General features: G+C 36.8%; 1 protein-coding gene across 1 annotated transcript in view; it reads left to right on the forward strand.

The window, feature by feature from the left end:
• Positions 1 to 11,759: 11,759 nt before the first annotated feature.
• The window catches only part of MMP16 (matrix metallopeptidase 16), a 273,362-nt gene continuing 258,450 nt past the window's right edge, over positions 11,760 to 26,671 (forward strand). Inside the window, exon 1 of the mRNA XM_003940505.4 lies at positions 11,760 to 11,891. Within this exon, the coding sequence (XP_003940554.1) occupies positions 11,760 to 11,891 (132 nt within the window). The remainder of the gene's footprint in view (positions 11,892 to 26,671) is intronic.

Here is a 26,671-nt window from a genome sequence, read left to right on the forward strand (position 1 = left end):
GGCAACCCTTAAGTATTTTTATAGGCCTGACAAATACGTTTTTCAATTAAGCAGTGTTAACAATGATGTATAATTTTAAATATTAAAACTATGTCAGTGGTTCAACAAGATGATGTGAACAACACTATGATTAAAAACTGCTAAATTTAACGTGACAAAGTGTTTCACTGATATATATTAGTGATATGTATATATATATATACTTATCACCATAAAACTATTTTCATTTTTATAATACTTGAATATTACATAGTATTATTTCTTTTAATGCAACCAATTTCTAAATCATTTTACTGAAATAAAAAAGACTTTTATTCATAAATATGTGAAAAGCCACCATATATCAGCCAATATACAGACTTATTCTAAAATTCTTGGAAATCGTATTGATTCACTTGAGCAACTGATAATACAAAAGCAAAACTAAATACATTAAGTTTGTAATGAGAACCAGATGCTGAATTTTAAGCAATTGAATGGCTAATAAGCAACAAATCATGATATTGTACTCTTTCCAGAAAAGTAGTACTTATGATAGAACATTTTCACATATTTTAACATAAAAAAGCTATTTTTACACAGAAGTTCATTTTTAAGTTATATCATTCATACATAAGGAGAACTGTTTATTATGTGTTGTTGCACCTATCCAAAATACACACACACACAGACACACACAGACAGACACACACACAGCACTGACTGGTTGAGAAGCATTCTTTTCGAAAGTCATACACATTATAATGACCCCCAATGCAGAAGCCAGGCAAATGTTATACATACACAGACACACATAGATGCACACACACAGAGGAGCTTTTAATCAAGAAGTCTCATGCATGTATAAAAATTTACCTTACTATTCTATCAATCCAATGTATTTCTCTGAATTTATATCAGGTAACCTGAAACAATGCTGTCATTTACTTAGCACAGTAAAGATACTGAAACTTACTAAATGAATAGGAAAAGTTATAGGTTAAATTATATCTAGCTTGATATTTTAAATTCTGACTTCTTAGCAAGACAGGTATTGATTATAACTTTTGAGTTAGCATCGATTTAGACATTCACAGAGTTTTTTCAAACACTTCAGAATTTATCTGATTCAAAGTTTTCATTTCACAAATACAATATATACAGCACAGAACCATTGACAGGCTTGCTTAAAGTCAATTAGACAGAGCCAAAGTTAAGAAACAGTCTTCAGACTAACTGTCTTAGTGCAATTCCCAATATTCACTAATATCTCCTTACTAAAAGGTCATGTCATTTACTCTAAAGGGAAAAAGGACCAGGAACGTATAGTTGTATAGAAAAACCCAATATTCATTCAGGAAAATCTATAATATCTTTCTTGAGGAAAAGTATTAATCTTATTCTTTTTGGAATCCGTTCACAACCTGACAAGTATGAAATAATGTCTTCAATTCGGATTAATGTTAAGACACAGCTAAGTATATATATCAATAACAAAACTTGGAGAATTTTTAAATAGAATTGAATAATTCTATGCCATTATGTTATAATAACAGAGGATCAAGTAATATCACTATGTAATACTCTGAAAATATAGATTTCATTTGCATAGAGAATGCTTTACATTCAATTCCAATATAGAATTTAAGAACTTATAAATATTTAAATAATTGTCATGTAATAATGGAGTGGTTTTTTTTTTAATTAAAAACTTGGGAACATTAGAGAGAGAATTCAAATCTGAATAAAAACATGGGCTATCTAATCGTATGCATTCCTTTGTTTTAACCCATTGTAGGTTCATAAACAGATTACAGATACATTTTTCTGTTCCTTGTGAGTATCTCAAATCATGAGTCTTCATGCTTTTAATTTCATTTTAAAATGGAGAGACTTGAATGGCTCTGCTGATAGTGTATTAGAAGTGGTAGTATTCTTCAGAATAAGTGCAGAGAATGAAGGTTTTTACACTATGTGAATCGAAACATTAAAAATAACTGAATATGTGTGTGTGTGTGTGTGTGTGTGTGTGTGTGTGTGTGTGTTTATGTAGAAAGCCTCGTTCCAAAGTGATTTTAGCCATGAAAAAAACTATACAATTTAAATACGGAAAAATTGATTTAAAAATCTCAAAGATCAAATGCACTTGGAAGCTCCCTTGAATATTTTGCTTTATAAAGTAATTGTATTCCCATTTCTGGTGGTGTTCAAAAAGTAGCTGAATGACTTTGTTTTAAAATAGTCAATAATATAAACCGAATGCTGTGTACCCCCAAAATTCATATGTTGAAGCCTGAATCCCCAATACGATGGTATTTGGGGGTGGGGTCATTGTGAAGTAAGTAGGTAATGAAGGTAGAGCCCTTATAATGGGATTAGTGCCCTCATAAGAAGAGACTCTGGAGAGGTGATCTATCTCTCTGCCCTGCCTATGAAGGTACAACAAGAAGGCCACTGTCTACAAGCCAGGAAGAAGGTGGTGTTCAGACACTGGATCTGCCAGTCCTTATGTTGGACTTCCCAGCCTCCAAACTGTGAAATAAATGTTCATTGTTTAAGCCACACAATCTATGATGTCTTTGTTATAGCATCCCAAACTGACTAAGCATGATTTGCCTTTCATTGGGTGAGAACATGCAATGGGGCATCTGGTCCCTTCTCATTCCACAATTAATTTTTCCTATAATGTTGGTATTAACAGTTGAATTCTCACAGTCATTCTAAGTTTGATGTCGATCCAATTAAATGAAAATATTCATGTAAGCAATATCTAGCTAACTTCATTATCTTATTTTGTTTTTAAATAAAACAAGCATCTGAGCAAAACTCTTTAAAGGCAGAAAGTAAAATATATCTTTAAATTAATTATGCTAAGAATTTTTAAAATAAAAATAACATAAATGCTGAGAGCAGGTGTAGCAATTATGAGAATAAATTAAAATACCAAAAGCATTTTAATGTACATATATTCTAATTCCAGAATTACTGTATAGTAATACTTAAGTTGCATCTGTGGACAATTTGTAGAATATTTGGTTGTCCTGTGGAAACTGTAAGACTCTGTCAATGCATAAGATATTTTTCTCATTCCTTGGGCTAAGGTGATAGTGATTATTTTACTTTGAAATATATTAAGATATCTGATGTTAACAAAAATCTTGGGTATAAATACTTCAGACAAAATTTTTCTAATTCATTTTAAGACTTTCTTTTCTTTTTTCACTTTTATTTAGATGACTGAGTTTTAATCCTATAAAGAATAGTCACATATTTTACCTGTAGTTTCAAATTGTGATATACTGACACCGAGTTATGTTTTTATATTAAAATCACACTCTTTCATGTTAGAGTATATAAGTAAAATACTTTGTCTTAGCTCATTTCAAATGACTGTAGCTATTTTTTCAAATAATAAATTATTTTAACACTAACCCTAGGTTTTGAGACATGGCTACTTTTAAATTTACAATGAACCAGTCGCTTATTTTTGACCCATTGAATGATATAGAAGCACAACTACTCCAATATAACCAAAAACAGATATATTAATTATATTCATCAAACCATGGTAACATCTGACATATATGATAAGGAAATTGACTCTCTTGGGATGCTTTTTTAAATGTACATAAATAGTAATTCCATATTGGACTATTAGACCGTTAGGACACTTCACCTCACAGGGATATAGTGAGTCAGGTAGTGAAAGACGTAGAAGACTACTAACTTTATTATCATATTAAGTTTCTTAACAACAAACAAAATAAGACTGATTCTATTTCAGTACTGGCAGAATTGAAGATAAGTGTGGTTAAAAGTTTTAAAGATAAGAAAGCATACAACAAAACAACAAAATATACTAAAGCTATGGTTAGATGAGTGAATATTTTGGTGGAGATACCTATGTAACTGTGAGTGCATTCAGATTAAGAAAATGAAGAGTGCTTAACAAATGCAAAAAACAAAATGCTTTTAAAGGTCTGGTATCTTTTCTCATCTTTCTATTCTTGTCTTTCCTCTGATGATAACTATACTGATATGGGTTAATTCACTTTTATTTTTGTTCTAAAATGTAGAAAAAGAACATTGTACTTGGATGTTTATTTTCTCATTACTGTTGAAAATTAGCTCATAAAAGGTTCTTTGAACTCTGTAAGTTTAGATTCCAATTCAATGCCTCTAATGTAAAATAGTCAATTTTATATCACATATTTTCATTCTGATGTTATGATTTCAATTGATGCCAATCTAATCTCCATGTTATTTTACGTTTCCTTTTCTTTGCCCCTGAACTAACAAAATATGTTATTTAATACACTATGTAATAATGCAAAAGGGACTAATTATATTTTGATAACAATGTTAAAGACTGTCATTTTATAGCTCCTTTTCTTTATCATTTCTGTTAATACCAGTTAAACACACAACATTTGTTACTCCCCAGAAGAAATGATTAGATATGATCTCACAGAGTCTTCACTTTAAAGGTTAACCAGAATCTCACTGAATTTTTGCTGCCTGCCTGCCGAAAGTAAACCATGCAATAGCCACATGCTATAATCTTTTATGTTGTTTAGTGTTTAAAATTTTATAGAAAGATTCCATGTGTAATATCTCATCTAATCCTCACAACTACCCAAATAATATGAAATCCCACTGTATAGATGAAGAAAATAAAACAAAGACTTAGATAATGATTTAGATAATGATTTTTCTAAAGCTACACAAGTATCTAAAGGGAATCTCAATCTTCTTCTCCATTTTCCTAGTCACCTACATAATGAAATGTCCTTCCTCATCATAGTTCATCATTCTCATCATATATGGCATATATCTCACTATATGAGATACCAAACCATGGCATGTCTAATAATCCACAGGATATTATCTAATTTCAGTCTACCACAATTATTTACATAGTATTGGTAAAAAATAGCAATGAAAATATTTCTTAAACTGGGTTGTTTGTTCACGGTATTTTCTTGCATGTCTAAAGTATATGATGAATCTTTTTTTTTTTTTAAATAAAGGCAATCAGCTGTAAATAAGAATACATATGTGTTTTGTACCTTTGCCAACTAGTCATGTCTTATTTAACATTGCTAAGCCTCAATTCCCTCTTATGAATTATGAAGAGGAAGAAAAGAAATTTTAAAAATCCTTCTAATTTATAAATGTCATGTCTATGCTGAAAATTATACATAAGAATAGTCAAGGTTGGAGTGGATTCAATGAACTGATCTGAAGAATCACTGGAGGCAAAAAAGAACATACACATATACAACATATTGGAGGGTACTCCAGTGATCAGCCACGAAATGATAAGAGTATGCATTTATAAGGGACAGTTATTAAACTGCAAATGAAGCTGAAGGAATGAATCAGAGTGATTTTGGACAAGGGTCATGATAGCTACTGACTGATGACTGATTCTGATTCAACACAGAGCATAAATTAATATTGGAGTCAAAGGTATGTTCCATGTTAACTGGAATAGTGGGTCTAGATTGAAATAGGAAAAGCAAGGAATATACCATCTAAAGAAAAAAGTGGCAAACTTGGTTGGGGACGTGCTAAGTTTTATAATATGAATTACTCTCGAAGTAATAATTGAATCTCTCTAGAGTGAGAGAAGAGCAAAGTTAGACTTCAAGCTTCCTTAACTCCAAGGTATTTGTTATAACAGACCGTGGTAACTGGGAAGCAGGTAATTGCATTGCTGGAGGAATAGTCTTGTGTGGTTATAGGCACAACTATGGGAACTGGCAAGACCCACCTCTAGACTAATAGCATAAATAAGAAGCCCACTGTCTTCTTTTTTCCCTGGTCTGGTGGGTTTCTCATAATTCCCAGTCATCTTAGAGCTCCAAACTTCAGGTACTCCATGACAAAGAAAACAGAAGGCACTGGAAGCCATTTCTTCACTCACTTTTACCAAAATCATGTCTCTGTATTCTGTACCAATAGCTTCTTGTTTATTTCAAAAGGAAATCCAAGTAAAAACAACTTTAAAGTCCAAGACTTCATCAATCTTAGAATCTAACCAAATTGAATTGGTTTATCTTAACACACTTCATGTTTATTTTTTAAAATCTTCACTTGCTTTATATTTTACAATGGTTAATCAATGTCTGTGGAGGAACGAATGAACAAAAAAATAAAAAGAAGACAATATATTTGAGAAATATTCATAGTTATGGAGGGGGAAGAGCGTAAATCAATGAAAGAAACAAAAATATATTATCTTCATAGGCAGTGATAATAGCTAGCAATTTATTTTATTTATCAGGTAGGAGAGCTGTTTTGGATGGAATGCATGCTCAAAAAAAAGCACCATATTGCTGAAAGTTAGATGATATATCAATAAATTCAAGCCATGCAGTTATATTTTGGAGGAATAAGCCAACAGTTCAGCGCCACAAGCATAACTCTGATTGGAACTGTTCAGCTCTCTTTACTTAGGGCATGACAGTAATAACATTAAGGTGGTGGACACAGTGCAACTAAGCTGTTCTGTGTGCAAATTCTAGAACAGTGCTTCTCAATTTTACCATGCCTATGGATCACTGGGGTATCTTGATAGAGCCAGAGATTCTGCATTCTAACAAGCTCCTAGGCCTTAAAGTTCCCAGAGGTAGCACACCTTAAATAATAAGGCTCTAGCTGGTTGTTCCACATATGCATGACCCTGGTAATAACAGATGTGTGAGAGAATATCAGTAGCTGGCACTAAGTCAATATTCTCTGAATTTAAAAATAAATTTTAAAAAATGCTGCAGGTTCAACTAATGCAAATAAGAAAGAAAGCACATTAAGTGATAAGCTGGAAGAATGAACAGGTTGATGTGACTTCCCAAGCTATAAAATTAATTTCAAAGGCTCTATTTTACTAAAAAAACCAACAACAACAACAACAAAAACCCCAAAACGGTTCGATAAATGCTATAGTAAATGATTTACCTCTAATGTTATTTTAGGTAGATATTTACACATACTAGCATATTGCTCAACTGTTCATTTTTAAGTATATGTCATTTGCCTATTGATAGGTTTACATATAATTTACTTCCTCATACTTATTGTCTCCTGTGTAATATTTCATTGAATTGGTATTAACCTTTACTGAGGCAATTACTTCTTCTCTTTGGCTTTCCTTTTCATTTTCCTCTCTTTTGTTTCTCTTTTCTTTACTCACTTGTAATTCTAATATTGTTCATTAGTTTTGTGAAATTGTGAGAAGAGGGAAAATACTTGACAGAAAACACAAACAGCAATTGCCAAGAGTTGTGAGGAAAGATATCATTCACAACATAAAGGGAAAGATGATATTCCATGTTTTATTTTATTGTGCATAGGAAAACAACACCCTCTCTAAGACTACCGAGAAGCTCACGCTACTAAATATGCGAGAACAGGAACTTCTTCATAATTCTAGGCCCTTAAAAGATAAGTATATATAATAGATTAAAGATGGAGTAACAAACTCATCTGACCAAAAAAGCAATTTTCTTTTCTGCAGGTAACCATCTGAGTCTATATGTGAAATGTTGCATTAGGCTTATTAGACAAGCACAGATAGAAGATCTGCAAAGACAGTAGATATTACATGCTCACTGGAACACATGAGGTAAAATATATGAGAACTAGAAGTTGATTGTTTCCATGGAATTAGCAAACAAACAATAAAGGTAGTGAAAATCCAACTATTTCCTCCTAGGAATTCCTTCAAGAGAAAGTCTGCAGCCTGAAATGTGGCACCTAAGATGCTTCCTGATCTGATGCCTGCATCCTTATTCATGCAACCTATGACTCTGACCTTGCTTTACACACCATAGCCTCTAGCCCTGACAAGCTATTTGTAGTTCCACAGATGCCTCTTTGTGTATTTATTCCTCCATTGCACACAGATCAGAAATATTATTCCTTTTCCTATCTGCCTAGAACATTTCTCATTATGAGATTCCACTTGAGAACCACGTATCTTATGATCCTTTCTCAAAAAAAAAAAAAAAAAAATTAAAAAACACAAAATCAACTACTTCTTCCACCCTGTTTGACAGCATCTTGCTTTTGTAATTACCTGGGTCTTACAACACTGCAATAATTATTATATGTCTGTCCTCGCTGTACTATGAATCCTTCTGAGTCTCATCTCAGAAATAAAACAGTATTTTCTTTCTGTTAGTATTTCTAGAACCTTGAATATTCATAGAATTTCTATAACCTTGAACACTCTTTCATTCACTTATTTTTCATTGAATGCTCACAAATAAGTTTAATAACTGTTTATAAATAATTTAAAATTCCTATCATGTTCACCAATCACTAATTTGATATTATTTTCTGAATTTAGGATTTGCTACTTTCAACAGAGTTTTGTTTTGTTTTGTTTTGTTTTAACCTTATGATTGCTCTTTGAAAGCATAGATTTTCTAGGCTACCTCACTAGCTGGACTAAAACTTTATTAATTTATTTATTTATTTATTTACTTAGAGATGAAGTTTCACTCTTGTCTCCCAGGCAATGGTGTGATCTTGGCTCACTGCAACCCTCGCCTCCTAGTTCAAGTGATTCTCCTCCCTCAGCCTCCTGAGGTGCTGGGATTACAGGTGCTTACCACCAAAACCCAGATAATTTTTGTATTTTAAGTAGAGATGGGATTTCATCATGTTGGTCAGACTGGTCTCAAACTCCTGACCTCAAGCGTTCTACCCACCTCGGCCTCCCAAAGTACTAGGATTACAGGTGTGACGCACCATGCCCAACCTAAAACCTTATTTTAATTGTTACTTCTTTGCATGGAGTCCCTTCCCATGGTCAATCTCATGCATAATTTTGAAGATAACATTCCCTAGATACCTATTCCTATCTAGAATAGTTTAGCAATCCTTGTTTGTCTATTTGAAAAAATGTTAACTCAATATTTCATTATAGGTCCCTCTCCATACCTGTCCTCCACAAATACACTATCTTTCTTTTCTGAGTTCATGCAAAGAAAAAAAAAATTGCTAATGGTGAAATATTCCTTGCTGATAGTTTTGCAGTGCTCAGCTTGCATTTCATTCCCTTGATAAAATCTTCTAATATTTTGCTCAGATAGCAAGGCCTTCATCATTTAGCACTGTTCTCTCATGTGCAGCTTGGGTAAATTATTTTTACCTCCTCCCCTTCAATAGTATCTGAAAGTCTAGGAACTGACCTTAAACATTTTTTTGTATAATTTCCCCTCTCTGATTTTGCACTTTACTCAATATAATGCACACATAAAAATCAGTCTTGATTTATTGACAAATACTTCAGTACATTTTGTTACCTTATATTGGCAGAGAACACTATATAAATTCTACATAATGACATTGCTTTCATATTGCCTTCTAGTGGTTTCTTTTACATAAGTCATCTCAAGCTATGGATTATAAAATTGCTAAGAGCAGGAATGAATTTCTATTTGGAAAGTCACTAGAATATAGCAGGAAAATCACTGAACTGGGAGTCAGGAAACAGGTCTGAATTCTGTGGCTTGTATGGTTTGCTGAAATGGTGTATTTTATTGCTATCATTTTCTTCATTTGTAAAATACAAACAAAATCCTCAGAAATCGTGTGAGAATTAAATGAGATACTATGTATGGAAACATTCTGAATATTCTAATATGCTATACAATATAAGACATTGTTTTTTTTTTTTTATTACATCTTCAAAATTACTTTATGGGCAGCACTCGCTGGACATATGGCAAACTGTCAGGAAGGTCTCCCTGAGGGTCTTGGGTCAAGTTGGGTGGGCATTTCTTATATTTTTACAGCAATAGCTGCAAAGTCTCATTCCTCAGTCTTTTTTTCTTTTATAGGATAAAAGTTATTACAGTCTAATACAATTTTTGGCAAACCATTTTTCAGCATTTTCCATCTGCTTACCACATATGAACTCCTGCAGTCCTGCTTTTGCTTTTCCAACTCACCCATGAAATCTGCCTTGTCAATTCTCTCTTCCACCTCACCGAGGTAGCTGTCATACCTGGAACACTCTTTATTCTTAACCTCGCCTGCTTTTCTTTCCCGTGGGCTCCTCTTCCCCTCTGCTGGCTGCCAAGGAGAAGCACATTTACTGGCATTGCCCCCAAACAGATGCTCGCCTCACTCCTTTCCCCTTCTCTTTCAGCCAAACCATCACCTGCCAAGGGCTGGTGGTTGCTGCCCCCCTTGTCCACTGCCTCTCACTGCTGCAGCTCCAGTCCTTTTTGGCAGCCTCCTCTGAAGTTCCCCTGCCCGCGGTCGCTGGTGCTTCCTTCCAGCAGCCTCCCCCTCTCGCCTGCAGCTCTCTTCGCTCCTGCCAGCCTCTCCCCCGCTCGGTCTGCGCGCAGCCTCTTCCTCCCGCCCTTGCCAGCTGCTTTACTCGCCTTTCCTCAGGCTGCTCCTCTCCTTCTTTCCCCAGCCCTTCCCCTGGCTCCCACAGCCGGTTTCTTTCCAGCGTCCCCATCTCTCTCTTCAGATGTTTTAACACCTAGGACCACCTCTCCTGGGTCCCAGTGTGTACGTGTGTCCACTGTTCACTTGCAAAGTGAGCATTTTCATTCCGCGTCTGTATTTGTCTAGTCCCCCATCACAACCCTGTGCCTACTCCTGAAGCCTGGAAGGCAGAATGTAGTGATGGTAGAGGGGATTCAGGAAGACACCGGGACACAGGCTCAGCGGACCCCAACAAAGTTTTGGACGTTCGGGATTTGCCATCTTAGGCTTCCCAAACTTGGTCAGCGCTGGCCAGCGACCCGAGCCACCCAGTGGCGCTCAGTGACCAGGCGCTCCTCTGTATCCCAGCGCCCCTAATCTTCCAGGGCCGCTTCCTGGAGAATGCCAACCGCTTTCCAGGACAAGGCTTGGGCCGTTCCCCAGGCCCCAGCAGGGTGTGCAGCCTGAGCCCCACCCAGCTCAAGGCTGGGGAGGGGCGCACTCGTCTTTAGATGCCAAGCGGTGGGGTGGGCTAGAAGAAAGAATGCAGCAGCCCAGGTTCCTCGGTGCCTGCCTCGGGGATGCGGGGTGTGTGATACTGTCAAAGAGCTCTGCTCAAACCTGGTCCCGGCCGTGGGCGGATACCTCCGGTGCGCCCTACCGTAGTGGAAAGCCTTTAGGAGCCGTCTCCTTTAAGAGGCGCGCGTGCGTGTGTGTCGGGCTGTGTGTAAGCTCGTGGGTGTGTGTGTGTGTGTCGGTATGTGTGAGTGTGAGTGCGTGTGTGTGTTCGCGCGCGCGCGCGCGCCACGGGCGCCGAGAGCCTGGCAGACCCCGGGAAGGAGGAGTTATGTAGATTACGGATGAACATTCTGGAGGGGAGCGAGGAGAGGAGGGAAGGAGAAGCAGAGGCGAGAGAGCGAGGAGCGGCGGAGGCCCTTCCCGCAGGAGCTGGGGGCGGCGGCGGCGGAGGAGTGGGCGGCGGAGGAGGAGGACGCACGGGCTGGAGGCGGCGGCGGCGGCGGCGGCTGCTGCTGCGGCTGCGACTCGGCGCTTTGAGCCGGAACCGCCGGTGAACTTGGCCGCCACCTTCCCGGTGACTGACCCCGGAGGATGGTGAAAGCGAACTACTGCTGACCCCATCTTCGCCGCTGCTTCTCGGGGGCTGTCAAGCGCGGGGCCCCATCTCCTCCCGTTGACCGGCTGTGGGTGAACCTGCAGGCTCCTTACCCACCCCGAGGACTTTTTTTTTGGAAGGAAAAGAGGGAGGGAGGGAGAAGGAGACGGGGAGAAAACGAAGGGGAGCTCGTCCATCCATTGAAGCACAGTTCACTATGATCTTACTCACATTCAGCACTGGAAGACGGTTGGATTTCGTGCATCATTCGGGGGTGTTTTTCTTGCAATCCTTGCTTTGGATTTTATGTGCTACAGTCTGCGGAACGGAGCAGTATTTCAATGTGGAGGTAAGAGTGCGAGGGCTTTCTTCCTCCCCGCTTGCCTGGGCTGCTCCCTGAAACAGTTCCTTCACTCCTTGGATCCGTGTAGCTCAGAGCTGCCTGGGTCCCAGCACACTGTTTCCCCTCCAGCTGCGGAGATCCTGGTTCAGTTTAAGGATGTCTTAGGTGACGGATGCGTGTGAGACCCAGAATCCGTTATCCCCGGCAGCACGCAGCACGATGCTGCGCGCTCAAAGACACAATTGTAGCCGGTCCATGCTTTTCACCCAGGGAGGAGAAGCCCTACAAATAGCAACCGTGTAGCTAAATAAGGCAGCTTGAGTTTATGATGGATAAACAGCTCAGGGAAGACAGAATTAATTGCCTGGCATCATGTGCTGCCTAGGTGTTGTTCCTGAAATCTTTCTCCCAGTATTTGATGCCTAACAAAGGAGGTTAAAAGCAAAGAATCTGGAGAAAAGCGTGGGAACACTAGATGTGTTTAATAACATTACTTTGTGATAAAACACTTGAGAATCTTTTTCTCATTTAGACATAACTTAATACACTGTAACTAGATCTGGCTACACAGAGGACATGAAATCCATCTCTTTTTAAGTGTTCTATCCCCCTCCCCCGCCAATTGAAAATAAACGTGGCCCAATGTAATAGTTCTGAGGTGTGTTTTTAATTTGATTTCACACTCTCGTGGCAAAACGAGGAGGTTTTAGACTGTCATTTGCTTTACTTTGATAGCTTTGGGAACAGACGGCACAAAGCAAAAGGGAACTTAAGGATAGGGATTTGTCAGACCTCTGCCAAAGTACTCTTCCTGTCATGAAGTCAGCACTGAAGCCAGTAATGTGCAATAAATCAATGAAAGCTTTATACACCTGAGCTGTAACACAACTTTATCACATATACGGTGGGATACAAAGCCGGTAAGAGGGTCTTAGTAACATTTACTTCTTTTAATTAGATCTGATGTCCTCTGATCTCTCTAACGAATTATGAATAATTCTTTAAGCAATAATGTGATTTTTTTCTTATATTGTTGATATTATAAAGCTTATTGTCATTTTGTTGGGAGTGTGTGTTTACACAATAGTAGGACCTGTTGCACAGTATTTGAGCATGCTTCATGTAACCAATTTATATACTGAATATGCATAATAAATGCCATGTGTAAAAGGCATATTCTGAATGTAACCGTGTTTATAAAAACTGTTCTTAGGACTTCATGTAGTAAGTGGTGGTACAAGAAAAAGTATTTGAAAAAGGAAGAGCTATTATCAAAGCAGTTAAAGACCTTACAGATGTGAAGTATGAATAAATTACACAAAAGCCCCAATTTGAAAACTAAAAAGGCTTAATTAACCCTCCGAAAAATACAACTTTCTTTTTCTGGATAAAAAGAGAAAGGGGCTTGAAAGTCCAGATTTTTTTCGATTGCAAATTTGAACTTTTAGAATTACATGCCACAGATGGATTTTTGTACCTAACATTTAAATCAAGAGATAATTTAATGTTGAAATGAAGGATTAGTTCATAGGTTGGAGGAATTAAAGTGGCAAGCTGTTATTTATAATGTTATAAACAGAAGGGCCTATTGCCTCAGATTGGTGGTGATGGTAGTGAGCTGGAGTGTGGGGGAGGTGGTAAAAAGTTAAGTGCAAGGTTGTGTCTTTTTCACCAAGGGAAGGGAAGGACAGTCTGGATTGATGGCTACCTGCTTTAGGAAAGCCTTAGATTTGCTTTCAGAAATTAGGATAGCATGAGTTTTGATGATCATTAGAGTTTTTGTGAGACTAAACTTAAGTTAGATTTTATTTATTTATATTGGAATCCCTCAGTTGGTTCAGTGTTATTATGCAATAAAAAGTTATGATTGTACCAAAAAAACTTACTTCATTTTGAATTCCAATGACCCCTTCTCTTCAGTAAGATGTGTGAGGAAAAATGGTTTATGGAGAAAACAGTTATTTTCCCATTTGTAGAGTATTTAAGTTATACTATTCATATTTACTGCACAGATTTAAGTATGACAGATAAGAAGTCATGTGCCATCTCAGACCTTTAAAACCTTACTTAATAAAACGGGAATTTTTAATGGTTTACAGCAGATTATATGCCATAGTTTGTGCTATCCTCAAATAGTATTTTTAAGCTCTTGAGCTCATTTTGGTTGGATTTATAAGCGTCTTTATGTGTGATGATACCCTTATTATTATTTTTAGATTGTAAGAGTAGCTGCTAGTGAAATGAAAATATTGTGAAGAACACAGAATGACAGGATATTTTCTGACATAAATTTCTGCCTGATTTGCTTCTATTTGATGTTTCTTTTTGATAGGAAACACTAATGGGAAGAATAGTCCATCACTTCCTCTCCAGAAGAGACACTTATATTGTGTTCCTCATTCTGGTTGCAAAACATACACACTGGGAATGTTTTATTTGATTGATTCTCAAGGGTAGCCTTAAAATAAACATAATGATATCAATCATGCATGAAGCTCATATGATCATAATTTTTTTTTTCAGTAAGCACAGAAAGTTATTATAGTTGGAGCAAAGCTTCAGAGGGATGCTTTTTATGCTGACAACTAAATTTGCATTGATTTATTCATCACTAAACTTTACAATTTGTGGTACCCCAATTCTTTTTATCTCTATAATTTAAGGTTTAAAACTGTATATTTTTCCCAGGAAAATGGGGGATTTGAGGAAGGCGGTTGGCTACAGATATTCGTGTTAACTCTTTCCTGTCTGATTTTTTAAGAGTATAAATATTTGATATTGTCAATTATCAAAGTGAGAGATATTTTTAGTATGGTGATAAAAATCCTGCTATAGAAAGAGGGTGCATTTGTTTTGTTTGTTTAGCTTGTTTTTTAAGAAGCAAAAAGGAACATCTCTTACAGCTAAGAAAGGGTCAGACACCACCAGGAGTAGTACTATGACAGAGATTCAATACATTGCTCTATTTTTATTTCAAGTGGAACACTTTTAAAGTTTTCAGTATATACTCATTTAGGGAAAGATTTTTGTCTATCACTGGATCCCCTTTTTAACATTGGTCTTTCAGTATGTGATAATTAGCGTGATGCAAGAAAACATTGCTAATATTAACTAAAAGTCAAAAACTGTTGTCATTGGACAGCAGTCTCAATCAGAGGTGTTCATTGGTCATAAGCAGCTAAATTATTAAGAAAGAATTATGATTTAATATCTACTATCTTAAAAATCATTTTGTTCCCAAAATAGTTACCTCACATAGGGATTTTCATGAACCTGTGGGGTTTTTTGGTATGCTGTAAGCATTTTTGTTATGAAATTTGAGATAGAGTATAATTCATAATAGTAATGCCTTTCACATCATCAACTCTGAGTAATTTGTCATATGTTATTTATATGAACAACATATTTACTATTAATTTCTAAACAATGGCATACATTTCCAGTGAGGAAAAAAATTTCCAGCCAATTTAGTGGTAAAGTAAAAACATATAAAACTCTAAATGATGCATATATCAAAGCATAAGATTATTACTCTTTTGTGACAGAAAAAGTCTTGATATAGTAAAGATTGATTTTGTTGTTCCTGATTAAAGAAAGCAGAGACATTTTAGATTTCAAAGGGGTCTTTTATGACAGATATGAATTGAGTACAACTATTTCCTAAATTTTTCTTGCAATATGTTTATTTAACTGATTTATGCTTTATTCACCTTTGTCAGAATTGTCTGCATATACCTAAAAAGTCAGAGTTTGCATTGGGTACTTTTGTATTGCAAATACATTTAGTAACAATTGATTATGAGAAATTTCAGAAATAAAAAGTATATTTTATAGAATTTTACATTCTTATATTGGAACACTGTTTTGCTTTTCTCTTGTTGCTTGCTTAAAAAAAATAAAGATGCATTATTTCGTTTGCTCGTGGAAGAATGGTGGTACCATGCCTTCTTGAGTAAAGGTTTTCTCCTGAATATAGCCCATCATTCTCCACCATAGCAGTTTATAACTGGTCAACCACAGGGGATGTATGCATGATTCATCAAGGTTTTTATCTACTTCCAGATTGCAGGTTGAACCTGACATCTCAAATATGCTGGCCAGTTAGGGTGCTCATAAGGGCACAAAGCTATGACAAGCAGACTAGGAGGCTCAATTGTTTAAAGATTCTTTAGCTTCTCCTACATGTCCCACCTTGACTATGCCTTTCTCTGTTCGGAGTTGCCTGGGCAGGTTCATTCAGATCTACAATTATTCATTAAACCATTACAGATGAGCATATGCCAGAAAGGTGACCTTTCTCCTATATCCCCTTGAGAAATCCACGGAGAGCAATAGTCCAAGTTCATCCCTCTCCATATAGCTGGGTTTTGTCTTTCGTTCTCTTTGCTACCAAATAAGAATAAAGCTGGGTTCAGTGACAGCTCTGCTATTTGTGAAATCAGGTTAAAAATGAAGAACCTAAAGTTCCTACCTTTTCTTAATTAAGGTAATTAACGTAAGAAGATTTTAGTGCACTTGTTCAGTGCTATAATTCTATGGATTAATCAATAACTCTATATAAAATTATATTACTGACCTGTGTCAGTTACTCACAATGTACTTGTTCAGACTATTTGGTAGAGGACCAATTGGAATTATTTGTGGACTAAAAAAGAAATTGAACACTGAAATTAATGAAATAAATTTATTCAGTGTTGTAAGATATTTATTTACACTCCTTTCAAGAAGTTTTTGACCTTTCAGTATGTATATTTAAAATTGATAAATTTTCATATTACTTTCTATCACAATTTAAGTATCTGTGAATGTAATTATACTCATCACTTTATTTTTTCTTGCATAGAAATATAATAATTAAGAGCACATATTCTGGAACTAGACTGCCTGGTTTCTAATTCCATCCTTTTTGTCTGCAATTTTTATATTAAGAGGCAAGTTAGTTAGTTAATCTCTGTGAGCCTCAGTTTAGCTGTCTGTAAAATCTGAATACTCTGAGTAATTGCTTCACATTGTTTTGATTATTAAATAAATGTATATCATATATATGTGTGTGTATTGTATGTGTATATAATAGCTAATAGCTTAAAACATGCCTTCACATGGTTAAGCACTCAATACTTTGTAGATTTATTTATTTATGATTTTGATACAGGATCTTGCTTTATTGCCCAGGCTAGAGTACAGTGGCATGATCATAGCTCACTATAACCTCAACCTCCTGGGCTCAAGCAATCCTCCCACTTCAGCCTCTTGAGTAACTGGCACAACAGGCACATACCAGCATACTCAGCCTTTTTGTGTTTGTTTTTTGATTTTCATTGAGACAAAATCTTACTATGTGTTTTAGATTGGTCTTGGACTCCTGAGCTCAAGTCCTTCTCCCTCCTTGGCCTCTCAAACTGCTGGTATTACAGACATGAGCCACCATACCTGGCCACATGTCATTATTATTAATAGAAAATAAAGGTTGGTGAGGAGGTAATTGGCATGATAGCATCTAATGACAAAATAGTCTATCAGGTTAGGATGTATCAACTGGTCTAGGAAAATTTTATTAAACAACTTTTCCATTTATTAAAAATATAATGTACTGAAAATCAACCAAGCTAATATCAGTACATTTTCTTCCCATAGGTTTTTCTTAGACAGTTTAGTTCAGGAATGTGATTTTCACATTTTGTCTTGTCATCAGTTACTATCATAGAATATCAAGTTCAGCTCACACCTTCTTTTACAACATTGGGTTCGCTGAAATCTGTCCATCTTTTCTAATGCCATAGAAAATAAATAGGTCTTTATAATTCAGTAGGCCATTTTATTTTAATTGGCTCAAACCCCAGTTGCTTCCTTTCCATAGCCAGCTCTGTTACACCACAAATTCTGAACAAAAAAACAAGAAAGTCTTTCAAAAATTATGTATATGGGAGGGATAAGAACGAACTGAAAAAGAAATTAAAGTGTGTTTTACAGTAATAAAAAAATTAGTGAAAAACAGATCATGTCCGTATAACATTGGAAATGGTAAGATAGCTAGCAGCGTGGTGTAACTGAGCACTGGGGAGAAGTTGAAGGAGGCGGGCTTTAACGCTGGTTCCTTCACTGACTTGGCTTTGAACTTGCAAATATCATTTCTTTGATGCCTTCATCTGCAAAAATGAGATGTGAACTAAATTGTCACTAAGGCCATTTACAAATTTGAAATTTTATAGTAGTAAGCCTAGAAGCTTTAGTTTATATAGTAGAAGTGGGGGCAAGCAAGATTGACCCTGTAAATTTGGTAACAGCTGTATCACAAAGGTAGATATTTCAGAATTTTTTCCCTGAACTAAATGACATGAGGAAATACAGAATGTATAACTTAAATCTAACATGTGTTATCATCTGTAGTTCCAAAGGGTGTTCTATTTTTGAAATCATCCTAGCCTTCTGCTGAGTAGTAAATACATTGGCAGCAAATGATATGTAATTTTAAAATGTAGTTTTGACCAAGGTAGCAAACCTTTAAAAAATAATTTTAAAAACATAGTTTAGTGTTATTTCAAAAAATAAATGCCATCTATGAGTGGTACTTAATCATAAAAGGGCAAGTTGGAATAAGTTCAAAATCTAGGTTTTAACAGTTTTTGGGAGGGAGTGTCTCAAACTATAAATTTGTCTCTCTGAATATGTATACAAATATACATATACGTTATAGTGAAATACAATGCTTATACTGTAATCTCCATTTGCCCATTGTGGGAAGTAATTTGAGCATGTGGTTCTTTGAGGGTTTTTTGTTCTTCACCACATACTTGATTTTGAGAAATTAGATTGCATTTGTTTTATAAACTATGCAGTTTATGTGAACAATAAAAAATGTCATTGTAAAAGGACCAAATACTAAGTAATAATATATGTAACATTCACATCTTCATTTGCCTTATTTTTCTTTTACTTGGGGATGTTATATATAGATTTTGAGGTTATTCATGAAACCATATTTGATTGCTGCTTCCTGTCATTTAGCACTCTGAATGTATATTTTTTGTTTGGTGTTCTACCACAACTGTTTGGCATTGTGCATCCTTGGGTTTGGATAGTGACATAGCTTGATAAGCCATGTGACAGAAGCTGCATGTGACAGAAGTAGCCCCTAACCTTTGAGAAAATGTGACCTCTTGGTGTAGTATATAAAAAAAGGCTAGAGGGAGCCATTGAGCTGTTTAAAGATTCCAATGGCTTGGAAGAACTTGGTTTTAAATCAAGAACAAATACTAGTTATAATCAGATGCTGCAAGATGAATTATGGCCAATTGTAGATTTTGGAGAATTCAATGAACACAGTTCATGATTTAAAATATAAGCTGGTTTACTGAGAGCCACTTAGCACCAGTGATTACATATGTATTTGATGAACTAAGAAAGAAATTAGCACGTCTCTGGGGAAAAAACATTCTGGGCATGGCAGTATAACAAAGAATGTTATAATGTAGGAATGCTCTACATTTCTCTTATTTTTAAGTGTGTAAGAGATCAGAAAGTGCATTGTAGTGACTGTAGGTGTATTTGGTTTTCCTGTTTTAAGTAACATGACTAATGAAATAATTGTGGTTTTATAGATTAGAGGTGGAATACATTTAATTTGATAATGCCTTTTAGATTATGTGTAGCAAAAATCCAATTTTAAAAGCTCATGAGACTAAAGTGATTTTAATTTCTAATGTTTACCATTAATCATTATTGAATAAATACTTTGCAATGAAAGCAGATTTTAAAATACAGTTTTTACCTATTCTTGTGTAAGAAACATCCACAAAAGTGTGAAACAGTGTGATTTCTTTAAATAGGAGCATAATAAATGTTTTTAGTTGAGCAGATTATTATTTGACGTTTGGTGGGGGGTGGGGAATAACAAAGGCACATGCTAATGCATTAGGGCATGCCAGCATTTAATTAAAATACGATAACCTACTCATAAGTATCACTAAGATTTTTTTAAGATTTTTAATCTAGTCACTTAAGTGAGCTTTGGATTATTGAAGTAAGTCATGGGCCCTGAGAACAGAAGAATGTTCTCAAGAGAGATAGTCAGTCCTTAGAGTGATATATTCAAATGACCAAAGAAACCCAAATAAACTACTCACTGAAATGGAATCTTACAGTATTTGTTTTAGCCACGTTTAAGTTAAGGAAGAATAAACTTCCCTTTTAAAGGGGAAGCTGGATCATTTTATAAACTTCATTTCATGTCCCCAGATTGCATGCACCTGATGTGATGTCAGTGGAATGTAGGCATGGGCCTCTGCATGCGGCTGATATGGTCAGATGTCAGTGGAGGTATTTTTCCATGGGAACTTTTCACAGTTGAATTCCTACCATGTGTTAGTAATTTCTCATTGTTTATAATAATTAGATATTTGTTTTTATTTTAGATTTCTAATGTCTGTGCATTCATTCCTTTTTGCTCTAAACAATTATGGTTCCTTCTCATGCTCTACTTGCTTCATCTAGTTGGCATCTTAGGGATTTCGTATTTTACCTGCATTGCAGGACCCAAGGCTTAGAAGTTGGGAAAAATTATGAGAAGTCACATTTTTACCACTCCCTTCTGTCATCATTAATAAAGTAAAATAGTTTCAAATAACTTACAGAAACAAATGTATACTCAATGGTTTCTATAAAATCAAGGACAAACATAGAAAATGTCAAGAGCACTACTAAGATATGACTAAAATCCTTTTTGGAGGTTTGGGTATTTCTTGTATTACAACAGTGCTACGCATATAACTTATAGTTTTACTTATGTATGATGGATTAAGTGAAGTTTTTTGCTCCATGGGTGATTCAAGCAAATTGCCTAAGTAGCCTTGTTTTAACCATTTATGTGATGGATATGCAATCTTTATTGCCTATCTGTAGCACGGATTTTATAATGACAGCATCCAGACAATCCAAGCAGTCTCTTTTGTAAGTAAGAATAGTATGCTGTCTCAGTCCCTGAATTCAATATGATGACTGGGAGCATAGAAACCTTCATTCTGGCATTACATTCTGGATTAGAAAAAGGCTCAGATAACCAGCAACATGGAAATACCTGGAATTTTTCTGAACACTAAATTTTAATAATAAAAAACAATGTTAATTAACATTGGTTAAACATATACTATGTGCCTAATAAGTGTTCTAAATGTTTCATATATATTAGCACAATTAATTTACATTATAATCTTGTGAGTTAGTATAACTATTTCTCTTATACAAGTGATGGATCTGCAACACAGAGGTTCAGGAACTTGCCAAGGTTACATTGTTATGACGTGCTGAAGTGGAATAGCCTAAAATCAAAGCCGGAGGCTGACTGTCACACCCCAGCTTCCAACCAAATAAATACAGGTGAGAATTAACTTCCATGTTCCAAGTATAGATAGTTTGATCCAGTTCCATTACTAACATCGTTTGGATTCCAAACTAAAATGAGGTAACTAACATGTGTTGTGGAAAAAGATTAACCTATCTTGAGCAGACAGCCTTATCTGGAGTAAAAACTGAATAGGGGATTGTTGATTTGATTGGTTGATTTAAGATTGGTTATGTGGTACTCAGTATAGTTTTATATTTATGATTGTTAAATCATTAGATAATTGGTAATCCATGTATGGCATAATCTTAAATACATACAATATGAAATTGTAATTTTTATCTGCCAACTATTTGTCATATTGCAGTTGACCACTGAATATGATTTTCAAAGTATTCAGGAAGATTTGGATATATTCTAAGATTAAAAGAATTGAAGAATATAGAAGATGTAATGAAAAACTTGTGGCAGAGATGGGTGTTTCAGTGCCCTGCAGGGGAGGAATGTGTGTGTCTATGACTACTGACTGGTGTGTTTTATGGATTCCAGCATTTGTTATTTTTATATATTGCACTTATTGAGTAGAAGCTAAAAGGAAATATGTTTATTATTTTAAAAATATTTAGTTTAATGTAAAGCGATCTTTTTCAGAGATAGATCGGTCCAGCAATGGATCAGGTGTCTCACAGATGTTATTGAGTACCTCCTCACTGTTTGAGAATAGACCTAATGATTGCTTGTCGCCTTTATTATGGAGAGAATAGAAACTCCAACATGGCGGTTGACCAACATATGTAAAAAACATCTTCAGGCCCTAAGATTGTTATTGTATATAACTTTCTGCACTCACATAATTTGTTTATTACCCTATCAAAGAAGGACTGTTTCTAAACCAACTTACAAAGGTAAAAATCTAGCTGATTTTACAAAATGTAAATATTCATTTGACTACTTTCTCACTTCCTCTAAAGGAAGTAAAACATACCTCACAGATAGTTCTGGTTTGATTTTCTCACTGCAATAAAGAAATTCACAAAGTAGTGAGCAACATAAATTTCTTAGTTTTCCAGTGCATATAAAAGTTATATTTATACTGTACTGTATTCTATTAAGTACGAACTAGCACTATGCCTTTAAAAAAAATGTACATACCTTAATTAAAAGTACTTAATTCTTAAGGACCATTGAGCCTTCTGCAGCTGGAGTGTGTTGTCTTGATGTTGCTGACTGATCATAGTAATGGTCCTGAAGGTGAGGGTGGCTGTGGCAATTTCTTAAAATACAACAGTGAAGTTTGCCAGATTGATTGACTATTCCTTTCATGAAAGATTTCTCTTAGCATGCATTACTGTTTGATAGTATTTTTACCCACAGTGAACTTTTTTCAAAATTGGAATCAATCCTGACAAACCATGCCACTGCTTTATCTACTACGTTTATGTAATATCTAAATCCTTTGTCGTCATTTCAACAATATTCATAGCTTCTTCACCAGGAGTACATTTCCTCTCTTTCTTAGCTTATCTGTAAGAAGCCTCCTCATTCATTAAAGTTTTATGAGATTGCAGCAATTCAATCAGATCTTCAGGTTCCATTTCTCACTCCCTCAGAGTCATCGATAGAGATTGGAATAAACTTTTTCCAAACTCCTGTTAATGTTATTTTGACCTCCTCCCATGAATCATAAGACTGCTTATTGGCATCTAGAATGGTGAATCTTTTACAGAAGGTATTAAAGTTACTTTGCTTAGAGCTATCAGAGGAATCACTATCTATGGCAGCTGTAGCCTTACACAATGTATATCTTCTATAGTAAGACTTGAGAGTTGAAATTACCCTCCGATCCATGGGCTGCAGATGGTTCACGACGTTCTTGTACTTTGTTTTTCAGCTCCATCAAGTCGTTTATGTTCCTTCCTCTCTAAGCTGGTTATTCTAGTTAGCATTTCGTCGAACCTTTTTTCAAGGTGTTTCGTTTCTTTGCATTGGGTTAGAACACGTTCCTTTAACTCAGAGAAGTGTGTCATTACCCACCTTCTGAAGCCTGCTTCTGTCAAGGGTCAAATTCATTCTTTTCTTCGTCCAGCTTTGTTCCTTTGCTGGTGAGGAGTTGTGATCTCGTGGTGGGAGAGAGGTGTTCTGATTTTTGATGGTTTCGTTCTTCTTGCGCTGGTTTCTCCCCATCTCTTGGATTTATAAAGTTTTGATCTCAGGTAGCGGCTCGGGGAGGCGGCCTTTCCTTTGTCTGCCTGCAGGGGCGCTGCTGGGCTGCCAGGGATTCAGTGGAGCTGCGGTGTCTTTTAATTACTCAGGAAAGTTAGGCCGCCTTCGACCCGCCCCCGCCCCCAGCCGGATAGCTCCTGGTCGCTGGCTAGGTGCGAAACTCTGGCGGGAGGGGTTTTTTCCAGTCTGCTGGACTTTTTTGAGGGGAGGCAGGGGGACCCGACCTGCCCTATGGGCTGTTTCCCTGTTTCGAGTTCCCCTTCCCGCTGGCGGGAGGGCAAATCCGTCCAGCTGGCTTTCCGGCTTTTTCCGGTGTGGCGCGGCCGGAAGTTGCTATTCCGCCCTGTTCCGGCAGCTCCCTGAGGCTTTTCAGCCCCGCGAAGCCCTCCTGCTCTGAGGGTTGTAGAGGGCTGGGGTGGAGCACTGTATCCGAACCGAAATCCCAGCGGGGGAGAGCCCCGTCCTCCGGTCGGCGGCAGGCACCTCCCGGGTGGGGCAGTGCCTCACCTCGCCTCACCTTGCCCTATTTAGTTTATACCCACTGTCCAACCAGACCCACAAAATGAACCCGGTACCTGGTTTGGAATGGTGGAGCCCACTCGGTTTCTGCGTCTCTCTCTTCTCTCTGGCTGGGAGCTGCTTTCCGGAGCTGCCTCTCTTTCGGCCATCTTGGAATCCCCTGCCTGGGCTGCGGATGGATGCTTTATTAGCAGGCATGAAGAAAACAGTAAGCTCCCTGTACATCTGCACTGAGCTCTGGGTGACCAGGTATGTTGTCAATGAGCAGTCGTATTTTGAAAGGAATCTCTTTTTCCCGAGCAGCTCTCAGTAGGCTTCAACTATTCAGTAAACCGCACTGTAAAAAGATATGCTGTCATTCAAGCTTTGCTTTTCTATTGATAGAGCACAGGCACGGAGGATTTAGCTTAATTCTTCAGGGCCGTAAATTTTCAGAGTGGTAAATCAGCACGGGCGTCAACTTAAAGTCACCAGCTGCATTAGCTCCTATCAAGAAAGTCAGTCTGTCCTTTGAAGCTCTGATGCCAGGTACTGACTTTTCCTCTCTAGCTATGAAAGTCCTAGATGGCATCTTCTTCCGGTATCAGGCTGTTTTGTCTATATTGAAAATGTGGTGTTTAGTGTAGCCGCCTACATCGGATTTTTAGCTAGATCTTCTGGATAACCTGCAGCCTGCTGCCGTTTCTCCATCAGCACTGCTAGTTCATCTTGTACTTTCAGGTTGCACAGATGGCTTCTTTCCTTAAACCTCATGAACCAACCTCTTCTAGCTTTCAAACTTTCTTTGGCACCTTCCTCGCCTCTTTTCAGCCTTCGTAGAATTGAAGAGCCTGAGGGCCTTACTCTGGATGAGGCTTTGGCTTAAGGGGATGTTGTAGCTGGTTTAGTCTATTCAGACCACTGAAACTTGCTCTGTAACAGCAGTAAGGCTATTTCACTTATCATTTGTGTGTTCACTGGAGTACCACTTTTAATTTCTTTCAGAAACTTTTCCCTTGCATTTACAACTTGGCTAACTTTTCAGTGCAAGAGGCCTAGCTTTTGGCCTATCTTGGCTTTCAACATGCTTTCCTCACTAAGTTTAATCATTTTTAGCTTTTGATTCCAAGTGAGAAACGTGGGACTCTTCCTTTCACTTAAACATTTATGCGCAGTTGTAGAATTGTTAATTGGCCTAATTTTAATATTGTTGTGTTTCAGGGAATAGGGAAACCTGAGGAGAGGGAAAGAGACAGGAGAATGGCCAGTCAGTGGAGCAGTCAGAACACACACATTTACTAAGTTTGTCATCATAAATGGGCAGAGTTTGTGGCACACCAAAACAGTTACAATGGTAACATTAGAGATTAATGTTCACATAGAGTGAGGTTTGGGAATCTGTATTTTTTAATTCTAAAATCCTAGGTGAGTTTTCTGAGTCACTGTTTTCGTGCATATCTCACATGTTCCTCAGAAGCTAAATGCTACAAGATGTTTCTCAAAAACATTCCATAGTCAATTTGGTAAATGTTTAAAAAAAAGAAAAAATACTAAATCACAGATCACCGTAACAGATATCATCTAATGAAAAAGCTTGAAATATTGTAAGAATCACCAAAATGAAACACAGAGACGTGAATTGAGCACATATTATGGGAAAAAAATGGTGCTGATATACTTGCTTGATGGAAGGTTGTCACAGACCTTACTTTGTATAAAATACATTGTCTGTGAAGTACAACAAGGTAAAATGCAAGAAAAGGAGCTAGGCCTATTATGCATATCATAATGGCTATGCAAAAGCTTTAGAAGCAATACTTAAAAATTTTAAAGGACAGTATGGTGGCTCATGTCTGTAATCCCAGCACTTTGGAAGACCAAGGCTGGTGGATGGCTTGAGCCCAGGTAGCCTGGGCAACATAGGGAGACCCTATCTCTAAAAAAAAATAAAAATAAAAATCTTAGCCATTTACTTTATTAGCTGTATAATCTTGGGTGAGGCAAGTTGGGGACTCTGTGCCCCAATTTCCTTATGTGTAAAATACAAATGATAACACCCAACTCAAATGTAAAATTAAAGAATATTTGACAAAGGTGAAGTAACAGGCTCCTGATTTACTGCTTCCTCCCCCACAAAATAAGCAAAAAAAAAAAAAAATGGACAAAATGTTTGAAACAATGATATTCAAGTCACTGGACTTTGAGTAGTAAAGGAGTTATCACTGGGAGATAGGAAACAAATGCAGTGAGCCTTAGGAATTATCTCAACTTACTGCCTTGAGAGAGTTTCCAGCTATAGCACTAGGATGGTAGAACCCAGGTTGACCTGAGCAGACTCTGAATTAAGGAACGGAGCTGGGTGAATAAGGAGACCAAGGTGGCTCATATTCAGAATACTTGAGAGAAGAGGACTGCAAAGAGCAAAAACACCAGGGATCAGCAGAGGGTTCCCTTTAGGTATGCAATTCAGAACTGATCTGTGCCTTCCCATTAAGTAACTGCTGGTTGTCTAGGAAAGAATTAACCAAAACAGCTGGAGGGAATTATGTCCTATGTTTATGAAGGCCTGGCAATAGTGCCTGGCCCCTTCAGCCAGACTGGAAAATCTCTGAATTCTTAGGGCAATGGGTAGAGTGCTCAGAAGTATCTTGCCTCAGTTACGAAAAGTAATTAGCTCTGGACTAAATAGTGCTTTGGTTCAGCTTAACAATTCTTAAAAGGAAGACTA

The sequence above is a fragment of the Saimiri boliviensis genome, chromosome 15, assembly GCF_048565385.1.
Source record: "Saimiri boliviensis isolate mSaiBol1 chromosome 15, mSaiBol1.pri, whole genome shotgun sequence".
In the NCBI taxonomy this organism is placed as follows: Eukaryota; Metazoa; Chordata; class Mammalia; order Primates; family Cebidae; genus Saimiri; species Saimiri boliviensis.